Source organism: Cervus canadensis, chromosome 32, assembly GCF_019320065.1.
Source record: "Cervus canadensis isolate Bull #8, Minnesota chromosome 32, ASM1932006v1, whole genome shotgun sequence".
In the NCBI taxonomy this organism is placed as follows: domain Eukaryota; kingdom Metazoa; phylum Chordata; class Mammalia; order Artiodactyla; family Cervidae; genus Cervus; species Cervus canadensis.
This window is the reverse complement of record NC_057417.1, coordinates 39,468,287-39,487,677: the sequence shown is the minus strand read 5'-3', so window position 1 is coordinate 39,487,677 and position 19,391 is coordinate 39,468,287. Positions and strand designations below refer to the sequence as shown.

The 19,391-nt window shown below is 57.7% G+C and overlaps 1 protein-coding gene across 6 annotated transcripts in view; it reads left to right on the top strand.

The window, feature by feature from the left end:
* The window catches only part of PGAP6 (post-glycosylphosphatidylinositol attachment to proteins 6), a 27,719-nt gene extending 8,328 nt beyond the window's left edge, over positions 1-19,391 (top strand). The window contains exons 1-14 of one of the 6 annotated variants that reach the window (XM_043456497.1): positions 9,299-9,439; positions 9,684-9,756; positions 12,902-13,079; positions 13,162-13,354; positions 13,847-13,974; positions 14,141-14,409; positions 14,488-14,807; positions 15,200-15,290; positions 15,371-15,494; positions 15,874-16,010; positions 16,408-16,586; positions 16,661-16,807; positions 17,565-17,681; positions 17,964-18,378. In XM_043456497.1, the coding sequence (XP_043312432.1) occupies positions 13,253-13,354; positions 13,847-13,974; positions 14,141-14,409; positions 14,488-14,807; positions 15,200-15,290; positions 15,371-15,494; positions 15,874-16,010; positions 16,408-16,586; positions 16,661-16,807; positions 17,565-17,681; positions 17,964-18,260 (1,911 nt within the window). In that variant the 5' untranslated portion in view covers positions 9,299-9,439; positions 9,684-9,756; positions 12,902-13,079; positions 13,162-13,252 and the 3' untranslated portion in view covers positions 18,261-18,378. Of the gene's footprint in view, positions 1-9,017; positions 9,440-9,683; positions 9,778-12,901; positions 13,080-13,161; positions 13,355-13,846; positions 13,975-14,140; positions 14,410-14,487; positions 14,808-15,199; positions 15,291-15,370; positions 15,495-15,873; positions 16,011-16,407; positions 16,587-16,660; positions 16,808-17,564; positions 17,682-17,963 lie in introns of those variants that run through there. The other 5 variants (XM_043456496.1, XM_043456495.1, XM_043456493.1 and 2 more) reach the window with 5 other exon arrangements.

Below are 19,391 nucleotides of genomic sequence, written 5' to 3'. Positions count from 1 at the left end.
TCTCGGTAAATAAAGATGCAGAAACTCTATTTGTTCCCCAAAGTTCTGGGGGAGCTATTCCTCTGGGCCTGTTATAGCCACGGGAAACAAACTCACTCAGAAGGACAATGCAGATAGTGGAGTGCAGTTTATTACACCGGCGGGCCCAAGGCAGAGTCTCCTCTTAGCCAAGGACCTGGACCAGCATTTGTGAAAATCTTTTATACCCCATGTGTACGTGTCCAAACCCACCACCACAAATCCCTTGAGGCTTACAAAGGAAGGGTAAATACAATCCCAATAACCCCATCACTCACGTGTTATGTGTTCAAACAGTTAATACTCAATAAGCCCGTGGTTACATTCCAACCAGTTAATAACGGATAAGCCTGTGGTTACATTCTGATAGATACTGTCTGGAGGCAGGGGTGATTAGTGTCTGTTTTCTCTTAGGTGATGAATAACCTGGATACAATCTTCAAGGTTTCCCTGTCTGGAGGGGGTCTTATCTTTCCATTGTCGTTCCCACAGGCACTAAGCAGAGAGTTCAGAGTCCACTGGAGAGGTGACCGAGCACGATCAACACGGACAGGCCTCAGATGGAGTCAAGGCCCTATGAATTCCTTCTTCATTCCTCCCCTTGATGCTCTTAACTCATATTATGAGCATCATTTATAGGGATATATTGCACCCTGGCTCTCCAACTGCCAATTAGGGAGAATGACATCAACCTTCCGGTTACAAAGTTCATAATATATTGTAAAATTCAGGGTCCACAAAGCAGAACTATCAAGGCAACTATAACAGTGGTAAATATAGTTTTCCACCAATCGCCCTTCACCCGATAGGACCGAAGTCCAGAAAGGAATGTTTTCATTTGACTTGTTTTTACCTGATTTTTCATGTCATCTAAAGTAGTCGATACATTGTCAGATAAGTCAGGAATGTATACACAACATTCAACCTTAATTATAGTACAGGTCCCTCTTTGAGCAGCTGTATGTCCAAAGCCATTTTATTATGAATTACTGCTTTTTTCATTTAGATTTGCTCTTCATTTAAGGCTTGGATGGCTTCTGTTTTATCTAGGAGGGCCTGTTTGTGAAATTAGTCAAGATTTCTACTTTAATCATAATATATTTGTTGTCCCTATAGAGGGTACAAAAAAGGCAGCAATATACTCATACCATTGAAACAGATCTTGTCCACCTAGCATGTAAATAAGGTAGATTTACTGGGGCTTGTTGTAGGTTAGGCTTTTGTTACACTGGCATTTATATCAAACGTAACCCCATGACCTGAGTCAATTGACTGTAGGCCTTACACCAAGAGAGCAAGGAGAGGTTATGATTGACAAGAGAGAGGAAAGTCTCTTTGTCATCCCAGAAAAGAGCAGAGTGGTTAAAATCTCCTTGGCGGAGCGGTGACACCCACCAAGGAAGTCCATCCATCACAGACAGAGGCATAGCCCCACGTACCCAGCAGTTGGAGGTGTTGTGGAAGTCCACGTAGGAATGTGCCCATGAGGTGAAAATGTTGTCCTGAGTTGAGACAGAAGTTAAATTCAAAATCATGTTGATGAGGCCAAGCAGCAGGAGTTGATTGTGCGGCTTCATCCTGAAGGGGCTCGTCCGGGATCTTCTTTTCCTTCTTCTTGAGGATGGTCTTAGTCTCTTGAGGATCAATGTGGTCCCTCTGTGCAGTCCACTCAGCGTTTTCTGAGTCTGTGTGGTATGCTCTCTTTACCCTCATATGATGGATCAAGGGACAATACCTGCAACTTTAACTGCAGTAGGGGTAGTTAGAATAACATAAGGGCCCTTTCACCAAAGGGCTAGCAAATCATGTTTCCAATCTTTGACCCATACTTGGTCACCAAGTGTAAACTCATGAATCTGTTCCCCAAGGGGGAACGGCACCCTTTTTTGTACAAACTTAGTTACCCGATTTATTACCTTACCCAGTTCCATCTGCTGTGAAATCCTATCCCCCCTTACCTGAGGCAAACTTGTTGACACCTGTTTTATTATGGGAGGAGGCCTCCCATACACAATTTCGTATGGAGAATAGCCTTGGGACTGTGGGGTCATCCTGAGTCTGAGCAGAGCCATCGGAAGCAAGTCCACCCAGGAGCACTCAGTCTCTCTGATCCACTTGGAGAGTCTCTTTAAGTGTGTGGTTGGTTAATTCCACCATCTCAGAACTCTGGGCCTATATGCAGTGTGCAGTTTCCATTTGATGTTTAAAGTTTTGCTTACTTGTTGTACTAAATCAGCTACAAAAGCTGGGCCGTTGCCTGATCCAATGCTGGTAGGAAATCCAAATCTGGGAACTATTTCCCTAAGCAGGCACCGGGCTATTTCTGATGTTCTTTCAGTCCAGGTAGGAGAAGCTTTTACCCATCTCGGGAATGTACATACCATGACCAGCAGGTAACAGTAGTGTCGGTGAGGTTTTATTTCAGTGAAGTCCACTCCCAGGTGTTCAAGGGGCAGTGTGTCTTTCAGCTAAATACCCGGAGGTTTTTGTCTGAATCCCCGAGAGGCAGCATTAACCTGTGAGCAGGCAGCATGGCCTAGGTGGGTCGCTTGGTGTGTTTGGCTTACCAGAGTGTGTGCCAGCTCCTCCAGTACCAATAATTTGCCACTTGGCAATTCCCACCATCCCTTTTCAGTCTTGATGGCCCCTTCCGCTTTGGCTAACCTGACAGCCGTTGTCCTTGTTTTATCAGGCTAGTGCCATCAGTATATAGGACCCAATTAGGGTCTGGAACCTTGAGCCCTTCTTTAAAACAAAACCCAGATATCTTACCTCCTCTTTGTAGATCTGTGCCTTCTTCTTTGACACCGGGTAACCTGCTTCCATCAACAGCTGGAACAGTGCATTTGTCCCTTTCCAGCATTTTTCCTTGGTCTCAGGCAGCCAGCAGCAGGTCATCCCCGTATTGTAGGAGCCGACATCCATACTCTTCCAGATGGAATGAGTCCAGGTCAGAAGCCAAGGCTTCCCCAAAGATGGCTGGGAAGTTTTTAAACCCTTGTGGGGGAGTCCAGATGAGCTGTTGTTTGGTGCTCCCGACTCGATCTTCTCATTCAAAGGCAAAGATGGGCTGTGACTTGGGAGAGGCAGGTATAGCTTGGGCGGGCCAGATTCTGGAAGTGTTGGCCAGAGGCTTCCGTCACTGGGAGCGGAGCCTGCCAAAACGGCGGCTCTACGACTTCCGGGAGAGCTGGCGGAAGTGCAGCGCCGGCTGGAGGAACTTCACCTGGCCCTGGATCGGGCATTAAGGCGGCCTCCAGTCCTGGTGAAGCACTGGGAGGCAGGCGCGTCATTATCCAACATGGTGGAGGGGTCAGGTCATCCCCGTCCAAATCCTGTAGAATTTCCTTTTTTATCATCAGTTAATTTTTGTGCCATTAATGTTTTTCCCTTTCCCTTCTGGATACAGAACCTTGTCCAAGTAGGAGGGTCTCAAGCTAACCCTAGCCATGAGTCAATAGATGGATATTGATCCAGGTGTCCTGGCTCTCCTGTGACTACTGTATAGACTGCTTCCACTATTTTTGAGTTCATGGTGTTCTCTGGTGGCCATCCTACTCCCATAGGGGGCCATTCGACCTCACAGAGTATGTGGAGGTGGTTAGGCTTCATCTTCACCCCATAGTCTCCTCCTAATCCCTTCTTATTTTTAATCATGCACTTCAATACAGTTGCCTTAGATTCACTTCCCCCCATCTTGCTTACCTTCTCAGACCTTCTTCTACTTTTCCTTTTCATTCTGTCTACAAAGTTCTCAGTACCCTATGTACTTCTGATATTTCCACTCAGTGACACTTAAATTGCCGTTCTGCCTCCTTCCTAATTGGGGTGAGAAGAGCCTTACCTGCCATATCCCAGAGGGAGAAGGGGGATCGGCATGTCTTCACCCGCTAGTCAGCACAGCCGAACCAGAACATCACATGGTCCAAGACGGTTTCTCCCTTAAAGTCCATTCTGCCTTGGTGGGCTTGATCAGGTGCGGATGAAAACACAGATGGGTTAAATATCCCATGTCCCAGGCCATCTCCGGAAAAGCCAATTCATACTCACTTTTTTTTTTTTTAAACATTTATTTTTATTTATTTGGCTGCATAGAGTCTTAGTTGTGGCATGTGGGATCCAGCTCCCTAACCAGGGATCGAACCCAGCCCCCCTGTATCAGGAGCATAGAGTCTTAGCCACTGGACCACAAGGGAATTCCCCATACTCACTTCTGTATCTGCCTCCTTCTAGCCTAACAATTCCGAGGGGGTCAAGAATTTCACAGCAGACGGGACACCTCCTGGGGGAGGGCAGAATATGAGCATACAAGGACCAGTTTCCTATCCTAAAAATCCCCTGGTGATCGCTTGGTAGTAATTTTCCCCGAGACGGCGTGGACACACCTCCTGAATGACCTTCACAAATTTTCTTCCTAAACCCTAGCACACTCGTCGACCTGTGTACCAAGCAATCGCCGCCTGCCTATTCCAGGCTCCTGTGGGTCCCTGCTCCTTCTAGTCCCTCCCAGGGGATCAGGCCCCCTCTTCCACCCTGCTGGGTGGGTTCCTCCTCACCTGAGCGTTCAGTTCCCCTGCTGCCATCCACTACCTGCTAACATGAAAGGTCCAGGCGTTGAGCAGCAGACTCCTTCCAGAGGGGCGAGGCGCCTTCCCCCCCTCTAGGAGATTCACACTATAAAGCCTCGGGGTGGCCTCAAAGTGAGGAGTTTCCCGGCCAATGCACCAAATGTTATAGCCACGCTTTCTGGGAAACAAACTCACTCAGAAGGACAATGCAGATAGTGGAGTGCAGTTTATTACACCGGCAGGCCCAAGGCAGAGTCTCCTCTTAGCCAAGGACCCGGACCAGCATTTGTGAAAATCTTTTATACCCCATGTGTACGTGTCCAAACCCACCACCACAAATCCCTTGAGGCTTACAAAGGAAGGGTAAATACAATCCCAATAACCCCATCATTCACGTGTTATGTGTTCAAACAGTTAATACTCAATAAGCCCGTGGTTACATTCCAACCAGTTAATAACCGATAAGCCTGTGGTTACATTCTGATAGATACTGTCCGGAGGCAGGGGTGATTAGTGTCTGTTTTCTCTTAGGTGATGAATAACCTGGATACAATCTTCAAGGTTTCCCTGTCTGGAGGGGGTCTTATCTTTCCATTGTCGTTCCCACAGGCACTAAGCAGAGAGTTCAGAGTCCACTGGAGAGGTGACCGAGCACGATCAGCACGGACAGGCCTCAGATGGAGTCAAGGCCCTATGAATTCCTTCTTCAGGCCCCCGCGTGTCTGGGTGCCCTGGTCTAGTTCATGGTGACACGTGGGGGCACTGGGAGGAAGAGAAACCACCTGCATCCCGGCCCCGCCCACATGGGGACACTCCGCTCCCTGTCCGAGGAAGCCTGCAGCGGGTTGAGCTGACAGGACACTCCGTCTGTAGAGCAGGGAATTCTTTCCAGCCTGGGCCTGGCACACAGGAGGAGCCTAGGCTGAACTGGGGAGGGTGGGGGAGCAGGGGCGGGGGTACTGAGGGCCCCAGCCTTTCCCAGTGTGCCCAGGGCTGAGCACCCACCTCAACTGGAAGGGCCACGGTGGGAGCGAGGCCAGCTGGTGGCTGGCACTGGGCCCAGGATGGCAGCACTGCTGGCCTGGGCTAACCGGGGAGGAAGGACGGAGGGGAGACCTGAGAGATGAGGCAGGCGGGGGGCTGCAGGAGGGGCGGGCAGTGCTTTCTTTCTCTCCTTTGTGGGAAATACGCCTTTCCCTGGGCGAGCGGGCGGGCAGGCAGCCGTCCACTCAGCGCACACTCATGGAGCTGGCGAGGGCCAGCTGAGGGTGTTCCAGCCTGGAAATGGGCTGTATCCAGCAATTCGGTCCATAAAACCAATGCAGGGGACGCAGGTTCCATCCCTGGTCTGGGAAGATCCTACAGGCTGTGGAGCCACTAAGCCCAGGCTCCGCAACTGCAGAAAGCCCGTGCACAGCAAGGAAAACCCAGCTGTGGGAAAACCATGTGAGAATTCCTAAGATATCCAGGTCTTCGTCTATGCACCATCCCCTCACAGAGCCCCAAGGGTCCACAATTGCACACACCTCTGTGGCTGTGGCCAGTGCGGGTCCCCATTTCCAGGACATTTCAGTGTTGCCACCGACGCCTTCAGGAGCAGCTCTTAGTGCAGCCACAGAGGGCAAGTTGCCCACTCCCTTGCCCGAGAGAGGACAAGGTGTCTTGTCTTCCCTTGTGGTCCGTGAGCCTGCTAGTGGACCAGCTGCATCTTTCTCATCTTCTGGTGATTGCCAGGGTGCAGGGTGTTTCCAGTGTCTTCTTTCCTTCTGGGCTCTTTTCTTCAGTGTGTGGATTCCCTTTCTATCTCAATTGGGTTCACCTCTTATCACTTGCACAGCACATGATTCCTTCCACTTGGCTCGATGACGTGCATCCTTTTTCCTTTTACCCATTTTACAGTTACATAACGCTTTTTAAATGAATCTGTTTTTTAAATTTTTTGGCTGTGCCAGGCGTTTGTTGCTCCACAGGGACTTTCTCCAGTTGCGGCAAGCAGAGGGCTTCTCTCTGTCGCGGAGCACGGCTTTGGGCTTCTCACTGCAGCGGCTTCTCCTGTTGCTCTAGGTCACATGGGCTTCAGTAGTTGCTCCACAGTATGTGTGATCTCCCTGGACCAGGGATGGAACCTGTGTCCCCTGCACTGGCAGGCAGAGTCTTACCCACTGAACTACCAGAGAAGTCCCATATAACATTTTTTAAGATGTAGTCAAATAAGTAACCTTTTCTTCATGTTCCCCAGTTCTTTGTCTTGCTTAAGAAAGGCTTTCCCATACCTGTATTCTAAGGGACGTATTCTAGGTTCCTTTTAATATTTTTATTGTTTTATTCTTGACAGTTGATAACCTCAAATTTCCCACGTACTGTGAGGTAGGATACAGAAACCTCCTACCACAGGGCCTGTTTCCATCTTCAAGTGAGGCCCCCAGGTGGGCCTTTTCTTTTTTTCTCTCTCTTTTTTTTTTTTGCCTTTTCTATTATACTCTTGTTATTTAGCAGAGATCTCCGATTCTGGTCCATCTGCAAATTCCCCAGCCCCCCAGCTCCCCACCTCAAAGGAAGCACAGACACCTTCCCTCCTGCCCGCTGGGGAGCTTGATGCTGGAGTCTCACTGAGGTGACCCTCAGAGCGGGTAGCGCTGGGGCGCCGCTGAGCCCAGGGATGGGTGTCAGATGGTACAGTCCTCGGGGCTCAGAGCTAACCACAGCTGCTGTCCCTGCATGATCTGGGTCAGTACAGTGCACTAAAATCAAAGCTCAGCAAAACCCATAATAGAACGTGGGAGTCCCCAGCAGCCCCGGGTGAAGAGGGCCTGCCCAGATTCCAGAGGAATAAATAAGAGTTCACACCTGGGCCTTTCTCCTCCCTCCTCACCTTGCCTCATCCCTCCCTTCCCCCCAGCCTTCAGTGGCTTTGGGCTCCAGCGGTCAGCTTCTCCTCCCTCCAGACCGGGAAATCCACAAACACACAGACACACACACACAGGACACAGATACAGACACACATACACTGAAATTCAAAAAATTCAAACAGATATAACCCCTCCTCCCAGTCCTCAGCCACTTGCTTCCCTTCCTGCACCAACTGCTGGATGCTTCTAGGCATTTTCTACCTTTGAGACACGCAAATTAAACAATTTTTTTTCTACAAAAAGTGGAGCTTTCTGAACACATTATTCTGCCCTTTCCTTTTTTCTGCTAACGGTCCTCCTGCTAGACCATTCCAACCAGTACAGAAAGCTTCTGGATTTTCAGCCCACTGGATCAGTGTTTATACCATCACAGTATTTGCATCTCCATCTGGGTACCCGTGATTCAAATGCCTCTTTCCCTCATGACAGGTATCTGGGCGCAGGCTGCACTCAGGCAAGCTCATGCTTCCGCGACCATCTCTGCAGGAAAATGCACAGCGGTGGCAGGGTGAGGCTCCCAGAGGCTCAGCAAACCTAAGTCTGGGCGCGCAATCAGCTTTTTGCAGATTTGTTAGGTCAAAGAAAAAAGGCCTTTGGGTGCTTTTCATTTTGCATTTCTCTAAGGAGGGAAATTTGCATATCCTTTGCAGGAATCTTCTCCAGTGGTTTCCTTAGCGGTACTGGTAGTTTCCCGGCTGGTGTTTCTTATTTGTAGGAACTCTATATTGTTAGTAATCTCTGTAAGATCGCCTCTTTGTGATGCAAGTCCGTGTCCTCCCTTTTGAGGCTTCCTTTTTGAGTTTGTTGCAATTTTGCATTTAGCTGAATTTCTCAGTCTTGCCTCTAGCCTCCTGGGTCATATTTAGAAAAGTCTTCGCTTCCCCAGGACGCTAAAAAAGTTTCCCTAAGTTCTCTGGAGTCCCTTCACCGTTTCCTCTTTACGCTGAAATCCTTAATCTGTTGGAACAGACCCCGGGGTCAAGGGCGAGGAGTGACTCGCACCACCGACAGGAATCGCCACCTTCACAGTCCACAAAATATGTGCAGGAGCCTCTTCATCTTTCCATGGAAGTGTTTTTCACCCACACTCGTAGCGCCTTTGTGGTGTGGCGCGCGGGGAGGCCCCGCCGGGGAGTCTAGATCCGGGAGGCGGGAGCGGCCGCCGGCGGGCCGGATCTCCCGCCGCGCCCAGCCAGCCACGCAGCGACCCGGGTGCCCCCAGACACATGTGGGGCGCTCTGCGGCTGCCTCGAATCTCCTGCGCATTCCAAGCCACGCCGCACCATTTCTGCCTCAGAACCAAGACCCCCGTGGTCCTCTGGGTCCGGCGCCACCTTCTGCCCCCACTCCGCCCCCCGTGTCCCGCGACCCTCCACCGCATCCCGCCCCGCCTCCGCTACTCTGCGCGCAGTGGCGGACCCGCGTTCCCGCTCAGTCCTGACCCACCTCTGACCCATTTTCCCAGAGCGCCCTCTTGATCCGCAGGACGCCCCCAGCCCCGCGTCGCACCCCGCCTCGTGTCACCCTCCCTCGCCCCATGTCACCGCTCGCGTCGCCCGTCTGTCCCGCATCCTCCTTCCGATCGCCTTCCACGCGCGCGCCCCGCGCGCAGCTATTCACCCAGCGCCCCTCTCCGCCCGGACTCCGGCGGGGCGGGGCCTCACAGGCGGAAGTGCCCGGGGCGCCGGCGGCCGGGACCGGCCCGGAGGATGGGAGCCCTGGGCAGAGGCGGCGGCGGGGGCCGCAGTGGCGGCGGTGGCTGCCCGGGTGGCGGCGGGGGCGGCCGGCCTGGTGCGCTGGCCGGGTAGCGCCTGGCCGAGCGCGGAGCCATGCGCGGGGCTGGGACTGGGACCGGGGGCGCGGCGGTGGCGGTGGTGATGTCGCTGCTGCTGCTGCTGCTCTCTCGGTCCCCGCCTGCCGCCGCTGGCGACGGCAGAAAGAGCGGTAAGCGAGCGCGGACCCGCGGGCGCCATCCCCGGGGCGCTGCCGGGGGCGCGGGGGGGGGGGGCAGAGGTGGGGGGCGGGTCCGGGATTGTGACTCACCTGGGGCACCTGTGCGCTCACCTGGCAGGGACGTAGGCCTCAGGTCCCCACGCCGTGTTGGGGGCGCACGGCGCCCCCTTGCAGGGCGCCGAGTGTGAGAGCGATCGGAAAGAAAGGACGCCCTCTCCCCCTCCTCTGTGCCCAGGGCCAGGTTCGGCCAGACTGTCCCCTTGGAGCAAGCCCTCCCTTCCTTCCTCCTCCCAACGCGTTCCGGTCGGGTAGGACCTTCGGGCACCAGGGTGAGGTTGAGCGGCCCAGGGGGGACTCTCCTGGGACTCCAAGGGCTGTGGTGGGAGTGCGAGTCCCCAGGAGGAAACCTTGGGCAGTGGGGTTCCTGGACGCCATCTGGCCTGGGAGAGGGGCAGAGTTGGAGAAAGTTGCTTAGATCCTGGAGTCGCAGCCAGGTGCGTGTCAGGGCTCCGCCTCTCCCACAGTGACCACTACCCCAGTGCAGTCACCTTCAACAGCTGGCCTCGCTTGTTGGAGGGTGGACTCCCAGTGGTCCCCAGGGCGCTCACAGGCCAGAGTGCTTCAGAGAAATGGCCACCTCTGTGCTGTTTGGGAACTTCGGCTCTGGGTGATGAAGGCCCAAGGGGGCGGCTAGACCAGAAGGTGCTGCTGGGCGCCTGGGGGTGCTGAGTAAACTATCTGACTTCGGTGGCCTTGGGCTCTCTGACGGCTTGCTGGCGGGGCTGGGAGGGCCCAGATGCCCCAGGAGGCGGTAGGCAGCTTATCCAGCACAGCATGGGGCTGGCTCCCAGCCCATCCCCCCCCTTCTCTGAGATCTTGCTCCTCCAAGCTCCTGTTTCTCTGAGGGCTGTGCCTCTGGTTTCTGAGCCTGGCTTAGCTTGAACCGAAAGGCACTTTCCCCAAGGCGGGCCCCTGATGAAAGCGCTCTGCTGGGGACTGCCACCCCTACTTTCTCCTTTTCTTCCTTCTCCCGGGTCAGGGCTAGGTACGGAGTCATTGGAAGGGAGATGGAAAACCTGGGGCAGCCGCTCCCCTCCCGGGCCTGCTGAACTGATCCTGCTTTCTGTGTGATCCTGGCTTCTGGGGTCTCTGGGTGGGCAGGGTCTCTGTACTGGGTGCCTGTGCTGGTTTGGAGGATGTGGGAGAGGATCCCCTTACTAGGGTCCCCAGACAGGCTCAGGGACTTTCTTTCTCCTACCCCCAACCCTGTGTCCTTGGAGGGGGTTGTGGGCAGAGCAAGTGTGCTTGTGGCTGGTGCTTCCTGATACTGGAAATGTGACTTCCACATCTGGCTCAGATGTGTGAATGGCCTGGTACATTCACCAAGATAATGGAGTGGGCGTCTTGGGCAGGGAGGTCGGGGTGCAGGGAGGGGCTGGGTGGCCCGGGGAGTGGGAGGTCTTATCTCTTGTGCACCCTGAGGAGACTTTATAACCACTGAATTGCAGGTGTCCAGGGCTGGTGGGGGAGCCAGAGGACCCAGCCCCTCTCAGGCCAGGGGACTGCATGCCACAGCTGGACCTCTCCTGTCTGGCCACATCCAGCAGCTGGGTGCTCAGCGGCTGGCTGGCTATTTCTCTAAGGCCCTGTGATTCCATGGTGGTGGTAGTGGGGGGATGGTGCAACAGCCTCAGGAAAAAGTTTATATTAGTTCAGTGGCTCCTAGTCTCTTAGCACTCAGGCCAGAGCTGACAGTTGGAACCTGGTGACCAGCAGATACCTGGAAAGCCTGGTGCCTATGCTGTGTGGTGCCTACCCCTGCCCAGTCCCCCACACTGGGCTCCTGGGAGCTCAGATGGCTTTGTAAGTGGGCTACTATCTCTTTTCAAGGTGCTTCCATGGGAGTCAGAAGGCTGGCTCACCTGCTCACCTGGCCCACCCCTCCCTCCGGGCTTGCTGCTGGGATGGTGTGGGCTGCCACCCTCCCAGTGGGGCAGGGGGAGGAGAGGGTGGCCTCACCCTGCTGTGTTCACAGTGTGTTTCTTCCTGAAGCACTTTAACATCCATTAACCATGGAGGGAGGGGCAGCTGAAGGGAGGTGCTGTCCTACTCGGCCAACTCAGAGGAAGCTGGGCCCAGGCAGGAGAAGGGACGGTCAAGGTCACTCCGCGAACGAGGCCTGAGCTGGCGGTGGGGCCATGCTTCCTGCTGAGCAGCCCAGGCACCTCCTTAGTCACCCCTGGACACAGAGCGCCTGGGTGTGCCTGTTCTTGGCAGGCCCAAGAGCATTCTTACCCATTCGTGGGGCAGGTGGTTATGCCGTGGGCCCCAGACACGAGGTTGTACTGGTTAATGGACTCTCCTAGGAGGCTCCTAATCCAGGGTGGGGTCTCCAGAGACCTTTAGAGCTGGTTTGGAAAGGCTGGTGTGACAGGAGGGGCTTCAGGTGACAACTTGCGGAGTGTGTTGGGGAGAGGAGCCATGGAGGTGAGGGGCTGGGAGACACTGCCAGGACTGGGGAGCTCCGGGGTGGGGCATAGGCAGCTAGCTTGTGTGCTGCCAACTCCTGCTTTGTCCCTGTGCCACTCTGCAGAGGCTTGTGCCCACTGAAGCAGCCGCTCCAGCCTGGGTGCCCCCCCCAACACACACACAGGGTCTCTGCTCGCCTCCTGTCTGGGTGAGGACGGACAGCGGCTCTTCCTGAAACCCCAAATCATGGCCTGAGCAGGCAGCCACCCTCTGGACCTGGTCGCCCTGCCCTGTCCGCTGCAACCAGGACCAGGGATCCCAGCACTGGGGAGACTCAGGGGAGGTGGGGTGTGTCCTGGTCTCCAGAGCCCAGGGCAGATGGGAGGAGGGATGGGGCTCCCACCTTGACCTCTTCCTGTGCCTTTCATCCTCCATCCCTCAGCTCCAGGTGTGCCAGGGCTGCGGTGGGGGGGCCCCGGGGGCTGTGAGCAGTGTGGAGAGGTGCAGCCCTCTGAGGGGGCTCTTCCTGCTTCTGAGGTCTGAGGCACTTGACCTCATGTTGACCCAACATGTGATTGGTGTTGGGGCCTGTGGGACTTGTTGATTGGGGGTGCCTGGTGGGTGGGATGCAGAGATCTGGGGGACTGAGCCTGTGAGTTGGAGGTTGTTGGCAGGGCTGGAGGGGTTAGGAAGATGGATGTGCAGACATGGGTGAGAACGTGATTCTTTTTTTTTTTTCTTTTTAGAACGTGATTCTTGAGTGAAAGCTTCCGAGCCCTAGCCCTCACCAGGGGATCGGGGGCAACAGTGACTTTTCCCAGGTTGGGGGTGGTGTGCCAGGCATCCCAGGGGCTCCATGGCTCCCCTGGCTGCTTCTCTGAGGCCAGGCTAGGCAGAAGGGCCTCCGCCTTCCGCCTTTCTCCATCTTGTCCCCAGGGGAGGGCTCCCGGGCTCCCTGGCCGCCAAACAGTGCCTTCTCTGCAGACTCCAGGCTGGTGTCAGAGCAGTTTTCCCAGGCCCCGCAGAAGCTGGCCTTCTACAGCTGGTACGGCAGCGCCCGGCTCTTCCACTTCCGTGTGCCCCCGGACACGGTGCTGCTGCGCTGGCTGCTGCAGGTCACCCAGGGCAGCGGCTCCACCTGCAACAACGTGGAGACCACCGTGTAGGTGCCAGCCTGCTCGTTGCCTGCCTGCTGGAGCCGCCCGGGGCCACATCTGAGCCCTCCCTGCTCTCCCTGCCTCCAGGTATTTCCGCTATGGCGCCCCTCCTGTGATCAACCCACTGGGCACCAGCTTCGCCAACAGTACCTCGGTGCAGCCCTCCTTCCTCCTCAAAATGCTGCAGGGCAACGCCTCCGTCAATGTCTCCTACCCAGCACCTGGGGACTGGTTTGTGGCCGCCCACCTGCCCCCCTCCTCCCATAAGATTGAGGTGAAGGTAAGGGCACTCCCTCTGGGGATGGGGGCAGCATCGCTCAGGGCACGAATGACAGGTCCCTGTTGTTCGCCTTCTTAGGGCCGACATTGCTCAGGGCTCTGCTGTCCAGCCCTGCCCCCCAACCCCAGGCTCTTTGGGCCAGCCCCGCCCGCTGTGGACCAGTCACTCACCCTCAGTCCATCCATGCCCCTCTGGGCCAGTCCCGCCCCATCTGTTCTAACCTCTCCGCCCAGGGCCAGCCACACTCCCTTTGGGCCAGCCCCGCCCCATTCGCTCCAACCCCGCCCCTGGTCCATCCCTGCCCCTCTGGGCCAGCCTCGCCCCTTCTGCTCCAACCCCGCCCCCTAGGTCCATCCCTGCCCCTCCGGGCCAGCCCCGCCCCTCTGGGCCAGCCCCGCCTCATCTGCTCCAACCCTGCCCGCTCCGGGCCAGCCCCGCCCCTCTGGGCCAGCACCCCCTCACCTTCTTTCCCTGTCCCTGCTCTTTCCTCAGGACTTTATTCCCACCTGTGCCTACATCTTCCAGCCGGACATGCTGGTCGTGCGAGTGGTTGAGATGTCCATCCTGGAACCTGACGTGCCCCTCCCCCTGGTCCTCCTCTCCCAGCCCAGCTACCTCAAGTAAGTGCAGGCTTGCTGGAGTGGGCAGCCCTGCTGTCCTCAGGGTAGGTGAAAAGGTGGGGGGTCCAGCTCTTGGCCCCCACCCTGGAGGGTGAATTTAAGCACGGGGTCGGGGGGTGGGCTGAAGCTGCAGAACCCAAGTGAGGCCGTATCCCCTTGGCTGCAGAGTCTTCGTCCCCAAGCACACCCAGGAGCTGCGGCTGGAGCTGCAGGGCTGTGTGTCCAATGGGAGCCTGGGCTGCCCTGTGCACCTCACTGTGGGCTCGGCCACCCTGCCGGGAAACTTCCAGAAGGTGCTCACTTGTAGCGACCCCACCATGGCCTGCCGCCTGCTGCTGCCCTCACCACCCTGGGAACGGTGGCTGCAAGTGACGGCCAAGAGCCTGGCGGGGCCCCGCGTGTTGGTGACGTTTAGTGCTGTGGCTGCCCTCACAGGTGGGCTGTGCGGGGAGGTTGCTCTGCCCCCCTCCACCTCCAAGCCTGCCTGCGCTGAGCCCCTTGTGGTCCTGACAGCCTGCAGACCGTGGACTGTGAACCTCCAGCACCCTCTGCAGAGCAGCCCGAACCAGAGCAGCAACGCCTCCACGGGCCCGCCGCCCCCGAGCCCCAACACCCAGGACCTGGACCAGAGCGGCGAGGCGGGCAGTGGCCCCTTTTGCCTCAGGAGCTTCCCCGTCCTGCGGGAAGACATGGACGTGGTGTCCGTGCGCTTCCGGCCCCTGGACAGGGTCTCGGTGCTCGTGCAGTCGGACATGCCCTCGGTGATGCAACTGTACCTCAACACGGGCATGGACAGTGGGGGCTCCCTCAGCATCTCCGTGAACATCAATCAGGTACCCTGGTCCTCGAGGTCGGGTTAGGATTGGGACCCAGGGCCTGGGGCTCAGACCTACCCGGGTTGCAAGGACTGCTTAGGCCTTCCTGTGCCCACTTTGCCATGGAGATTGGGTCGGAATGGCCTTTTTGGCAACAGAGTGAGCCTGGCAGGGCATTGGGCTGGCATAGGTGCCAATTGAGAAACAGGAGGCCTGTCCCGGGGGCAGCGGGTCCCTGTCGGCAGGCCTGGGGCTGCACGGGGGCAGGGGGCTGAGGCTGGGGCCCTTGGCCCGGAGGGGAAGGTCCTGGTGAGCCCCAAGCCAGTGGGAGCCACAGAGAATAGCCCCTAGTATCAGCGGTGAACGTGAGGTGGAGGCTGGGGACTGACCCTGCTTGGCCTCCCTTCCAGACCGTGATTGCCGACAACACCTCGGTGGTGGCCTGTGTGACCGCCGGCTCGCCCTTCCTCAGCTTCAACACTTCGCTCAACTGCACCACAGGTACTGGCAGGCGCGTCCAGCCCAGGGACTGGTGGGCATCTGGCCGCCTCTGACCGGGCCTTCCCACTCTCTCCCTGCAGCCTTCTTCCAGGGCTACCCCCTGTCCCTGAGTGCCTCGTCTCCCACGGCCAACCTCAGCATCCCCTACCCAGAGACAGACAACTGGTACCTCTCCTTGCAGGTCCTCTGCCCCGAGAGGCCTGAGTAAGTAAACTTGGGGGCAGGCGGCCAAGTGGTTGTGCTCAGGACTGTGGATGGGGCTGCCTGCATCCCAGTTTGGGGGTGACCTGTCTTCCTCCAGCCGTGCCGGGTCAGTTGCCTCCTGCGGGGTCCCCCTCTCCCCCAGCCACTCCTCCTGTGGCAGCTCCGAGAGCGCGGATGCAAGCGGGGATGCTGGTCCCAGCCCCAGGCAGGTGGGCAGGGAGAGGGTGTCCTGGCCTTGCAGAGCCCCTTGTGGTTGCAGTCCTCCGGGGCCCAGGCGCCTCAACTCTGAGTTCAGGTGTCCAAGGCCCTCTGGGAGCTCCAGAGAGGGGCTGGCCAGCAGACCTCTGTAGCCCACCTTCCTGGGGCCCCTTTCTCGCAGGGAGTGCGTGCAGGCCTCGGTCCTCGTGGACACCACCTTGTACTTGGTGCCTTGCCTGAACGACTGCGGACCCTATGGCCAGTGCCTTCTGCTGCGTAGACACGGCTACCTGTATGCAGGCTGCAGCTGCAGGGCAGGTAGGGACGGTCCTGATGCGCCTTGCGCCTGTGCCCATGGACCCCAGCCCTGGGCCTCTTGCTGGCAGCCACCCCAGCTCGGCCAAGGTTGGAGGGCGCCCCGAAGAGTGGGGGCCACCGCCTCCTTCCCCGGCCTGCCGTGCCCCCCGACCCCTGTGTGGGCTCACAGAGACACCGCCGGAGATGGGACTGCTTTCTGGCCTTGGTTTCCCCTGCTCACACCTGCCCACACTGGCCTCCGTTTGCCCACACCTGTCCTGACCCGCTGTGCGGTGAGGAAGGGTTTCCTCCTCAAGGCCCTGGGCACGGAGTAGGCCCTGAGGTTCCTGGGCAGCCGCTGCCTGGCCCAGCCCCACCGGCCCAGCCTCGGCACCCACAGCGCCGCGTTGGCCCACAGGCTGGCGTGGATGGAGCTGCACGGACAACAGCACAGCCCAGACTGTGGCCCAGCAGAAGGTAGCCACCCTCCTGCTCACCCTGAGCAACCTCGTGTTCCTGGCCCCCATCGCCATCTCCGCGCAGCGCCGCCTCCTGCTGGAGGCCTCGGTCTACGCCTACACCATGTTCTTCTCCACGGTAGGCCCGCCCGCTCCCCTGGGTGGGGCGGGGGGAGGTGGGACCTGGGCTGTCGCTCACCGCCCGGCCCACAGTTCTACCACGCCTGCGATCAGCCGGGCGACGCTGTGCTCTGCATCCTCAACTACGACGCGCTGCAGTACTGCGACTTCCTGGGCTCTGGAGTGTCCGTCTGGGTCACCGTCCTCTGCATGGCCCGGCTGAAGGCGTCCCTGAAATACGTGAGTGACCTCTTGATGCCTGCGGTCTGGGTCCTGGGAGAGCAGAGGCCCCTGTGCACAGCCTGTCAAGAGAGACACCAGAAAGGGAGTTCCCGCTGCCCTCGGAAACCTCTCGTTCTGACCAGTCGCCTACTGGCAGAGGTGCCTCCAGCTGTGAAGGGACTGTGCTGGCTGCTCGGAGACTGCCAGGAAAGGAGGTGGTGGGCAGGGTTAGGCCAGGCCCCCATCCAGAGAGGAGGCCTGGAGCCCCAGACCTGGACCAGACCTCCCCGAGAAGCTCCCGGCTCTGTTCCTGGAGTCTCTGTACTATGGACACTTTGGGGCTTGGCTGCTGGAGATGCAGGCCCTGGACAAGTCCGTGCCTCAGAAACTCCCCTGTGGGGAGCTTTCTGGTGGCCCAGTGTTTCAAACTCTGCGCTTTCACTACCCTGGGCCCAGGTTGATCCCTGGTTGAGGAACTAAGATCCCACAGGTTGTGCAGAAGAGCCAAACATAACAACGACAACAAAAAACTGCATTATAATACACCTGTGGAGGGACCCGAGGGACCAGTGGATCCCAGCAGTGCGGGAGCTGGGCAGAGCAGGACACAGGGTGCCAGTTTCTGCAGGGGGCCTGGCAGGGGTGATGGGGGCGATGGGGGACACGGGGATGACCAGCAGGCCCACACCGCCTGCTCCTGCTGGACCTTGTGCCATCGAAGACAGCCTGGCCTCGGGCTCCCGTGACCCCGCCATCGTCTCTTTGTTTCGCCCAGGTCCTCTTTATGCTGGGCACTCTGATCTTCGCCATGTCCTTGCAGCTGGACCGCAGGGCCGCCTGGAACACGATGGGGCCTTGCCTCTTTGCCATCGTGGTCATGGTTACCATGTGGGTAAGGAGCTGGGGTAGGCAGGGTTCCTGCCCAGACCCCCTCCCCTGGAAGCTGGGGTATAAGAGCATGGGCTCCCCATACATGCTCACCCCGCGAGGACAGAGTGTGGCCCCGCGTTCCGTCCATGTTCTTGTCCCTGGGTCTGTATTCTCCACACCGGCCGAGGGCTGCCAGCGGCACCCGCAGGGACCCAGTGTGGCTTGGCACCCCTTGACCCCCTCCAAGCAGCCCACACTTGCAGCCCTGGGCCGCGCCCTGAGATGCGCGTGTGGTTTCCCCCAGGTGTACCGCTGCGGGCGCCGGCGACACTGCTACCCCCCCTCCTGGCAGCGCTGGGTCTTCTACCTCCTGCCCGGCTTCTCCCTGGCTGCCCTGGCCCTCACCATCTATACTTCCATGATGACCAGCGAAAACTATTACTACACCCACAGCATCTGGCACATGCTGCTGGCAGGGAGCGCAGCCTTCTTGCTGCCGCCAAGGGACCAGCACACCGAGCCCTGGGCCTGCGCCCAGAAGCTCACCTGCCACTATGAAATCTGCAAGAACCACCGGGATGAGCTGTACACAGTGACGTGACACGGCTGGCATGAGGGGGGACACCTGCGGCTTTGATGATCTCTCCAGCCAGGGGTAGGACCAAGGGAGAGGGACCCTATGCGGATGGATTTCCAGCTGAATAAAATTGCCCTGCACACTCTGGCTTCCTCCTCCCAAGGGAGGACCACACCCCCAGGTCCCTGTGCCTGCGGGCTGCCAGCTGACTCGGTCCCTCTGCAGGTCCCAGCTGGTGTCTGTAGGGGCCCCTGGGGCCTGGGCCAGGCTACCTAGAAACCACAGGTACCATGTGGGGGCAGGCTCTGAGTTATCCTGGTGTGGGGATGGTTGGAGGGAGATGCAGAGTGGGAGTCCCCCACTGCCTGGTTCCCCTGTGAGGCTTTGGTGTGAGACACCCAGGTAAGGCAGAGGAGCCCTGAGCCCGCCTCCCATGGACCTCGGGCTTCTTGACTCCTTGTGCCCTGAATGCCAGCCGGCCTTGGGCATAGATCTACCCCCTGCTGACACACTTGCCATGGGAAGGAGTGACCACACTTCCCATGGAGCTGATGGCACTGGGGGTCCGTAATGGCCTGCTGCCACGGGTGGCGTGGGGGAGGCTGACTTCTGGCTGTCCAGTCCTCCCCCTTCACTTCTTGTGGCTCTCAGTTTTGAGATGAGCTTCCCAGGTAGGAAACTGCCAAGCAGCTCTCAGGACGCTGGGCCCACAGGGCACACCTTGTCCCAGCTTTGTGTCCCACCGCCCCAGCATCTCCTTGTATTCCCGGGAGAGCAGGGATGGCTGCCGCCTTCCACCCAACTGCACATTCAGGGAGGGGACTCCTGGAGACCTGGCTCAGCCTTTCTCTGGTTGTGGAGACCCCCAGTAAGGGCTGCTGTTGGCCCGGCCTCCCTAAGGGGCTGCTGTCTGAAGGGCCCAAATGGGGCCATGGGAAGCTGAGTAGCTGAGCCCAAGGTGGGGGGCACGTGGCCCTCCCACCTCCTGGCATCTTCTTTTCTGAGTCCTGTCCAGACTGTGGCCTCCCCGGAGGCTTCCTGCTCCTCCAGGAACCCAGCACTTGGCCACCGGACCTGGCTTATAGAGGGGAAATATTTACACGCAATATTTTCAGGGGAAGATTTTTCAAGACATTTAAAACGTATTTTTCTGTA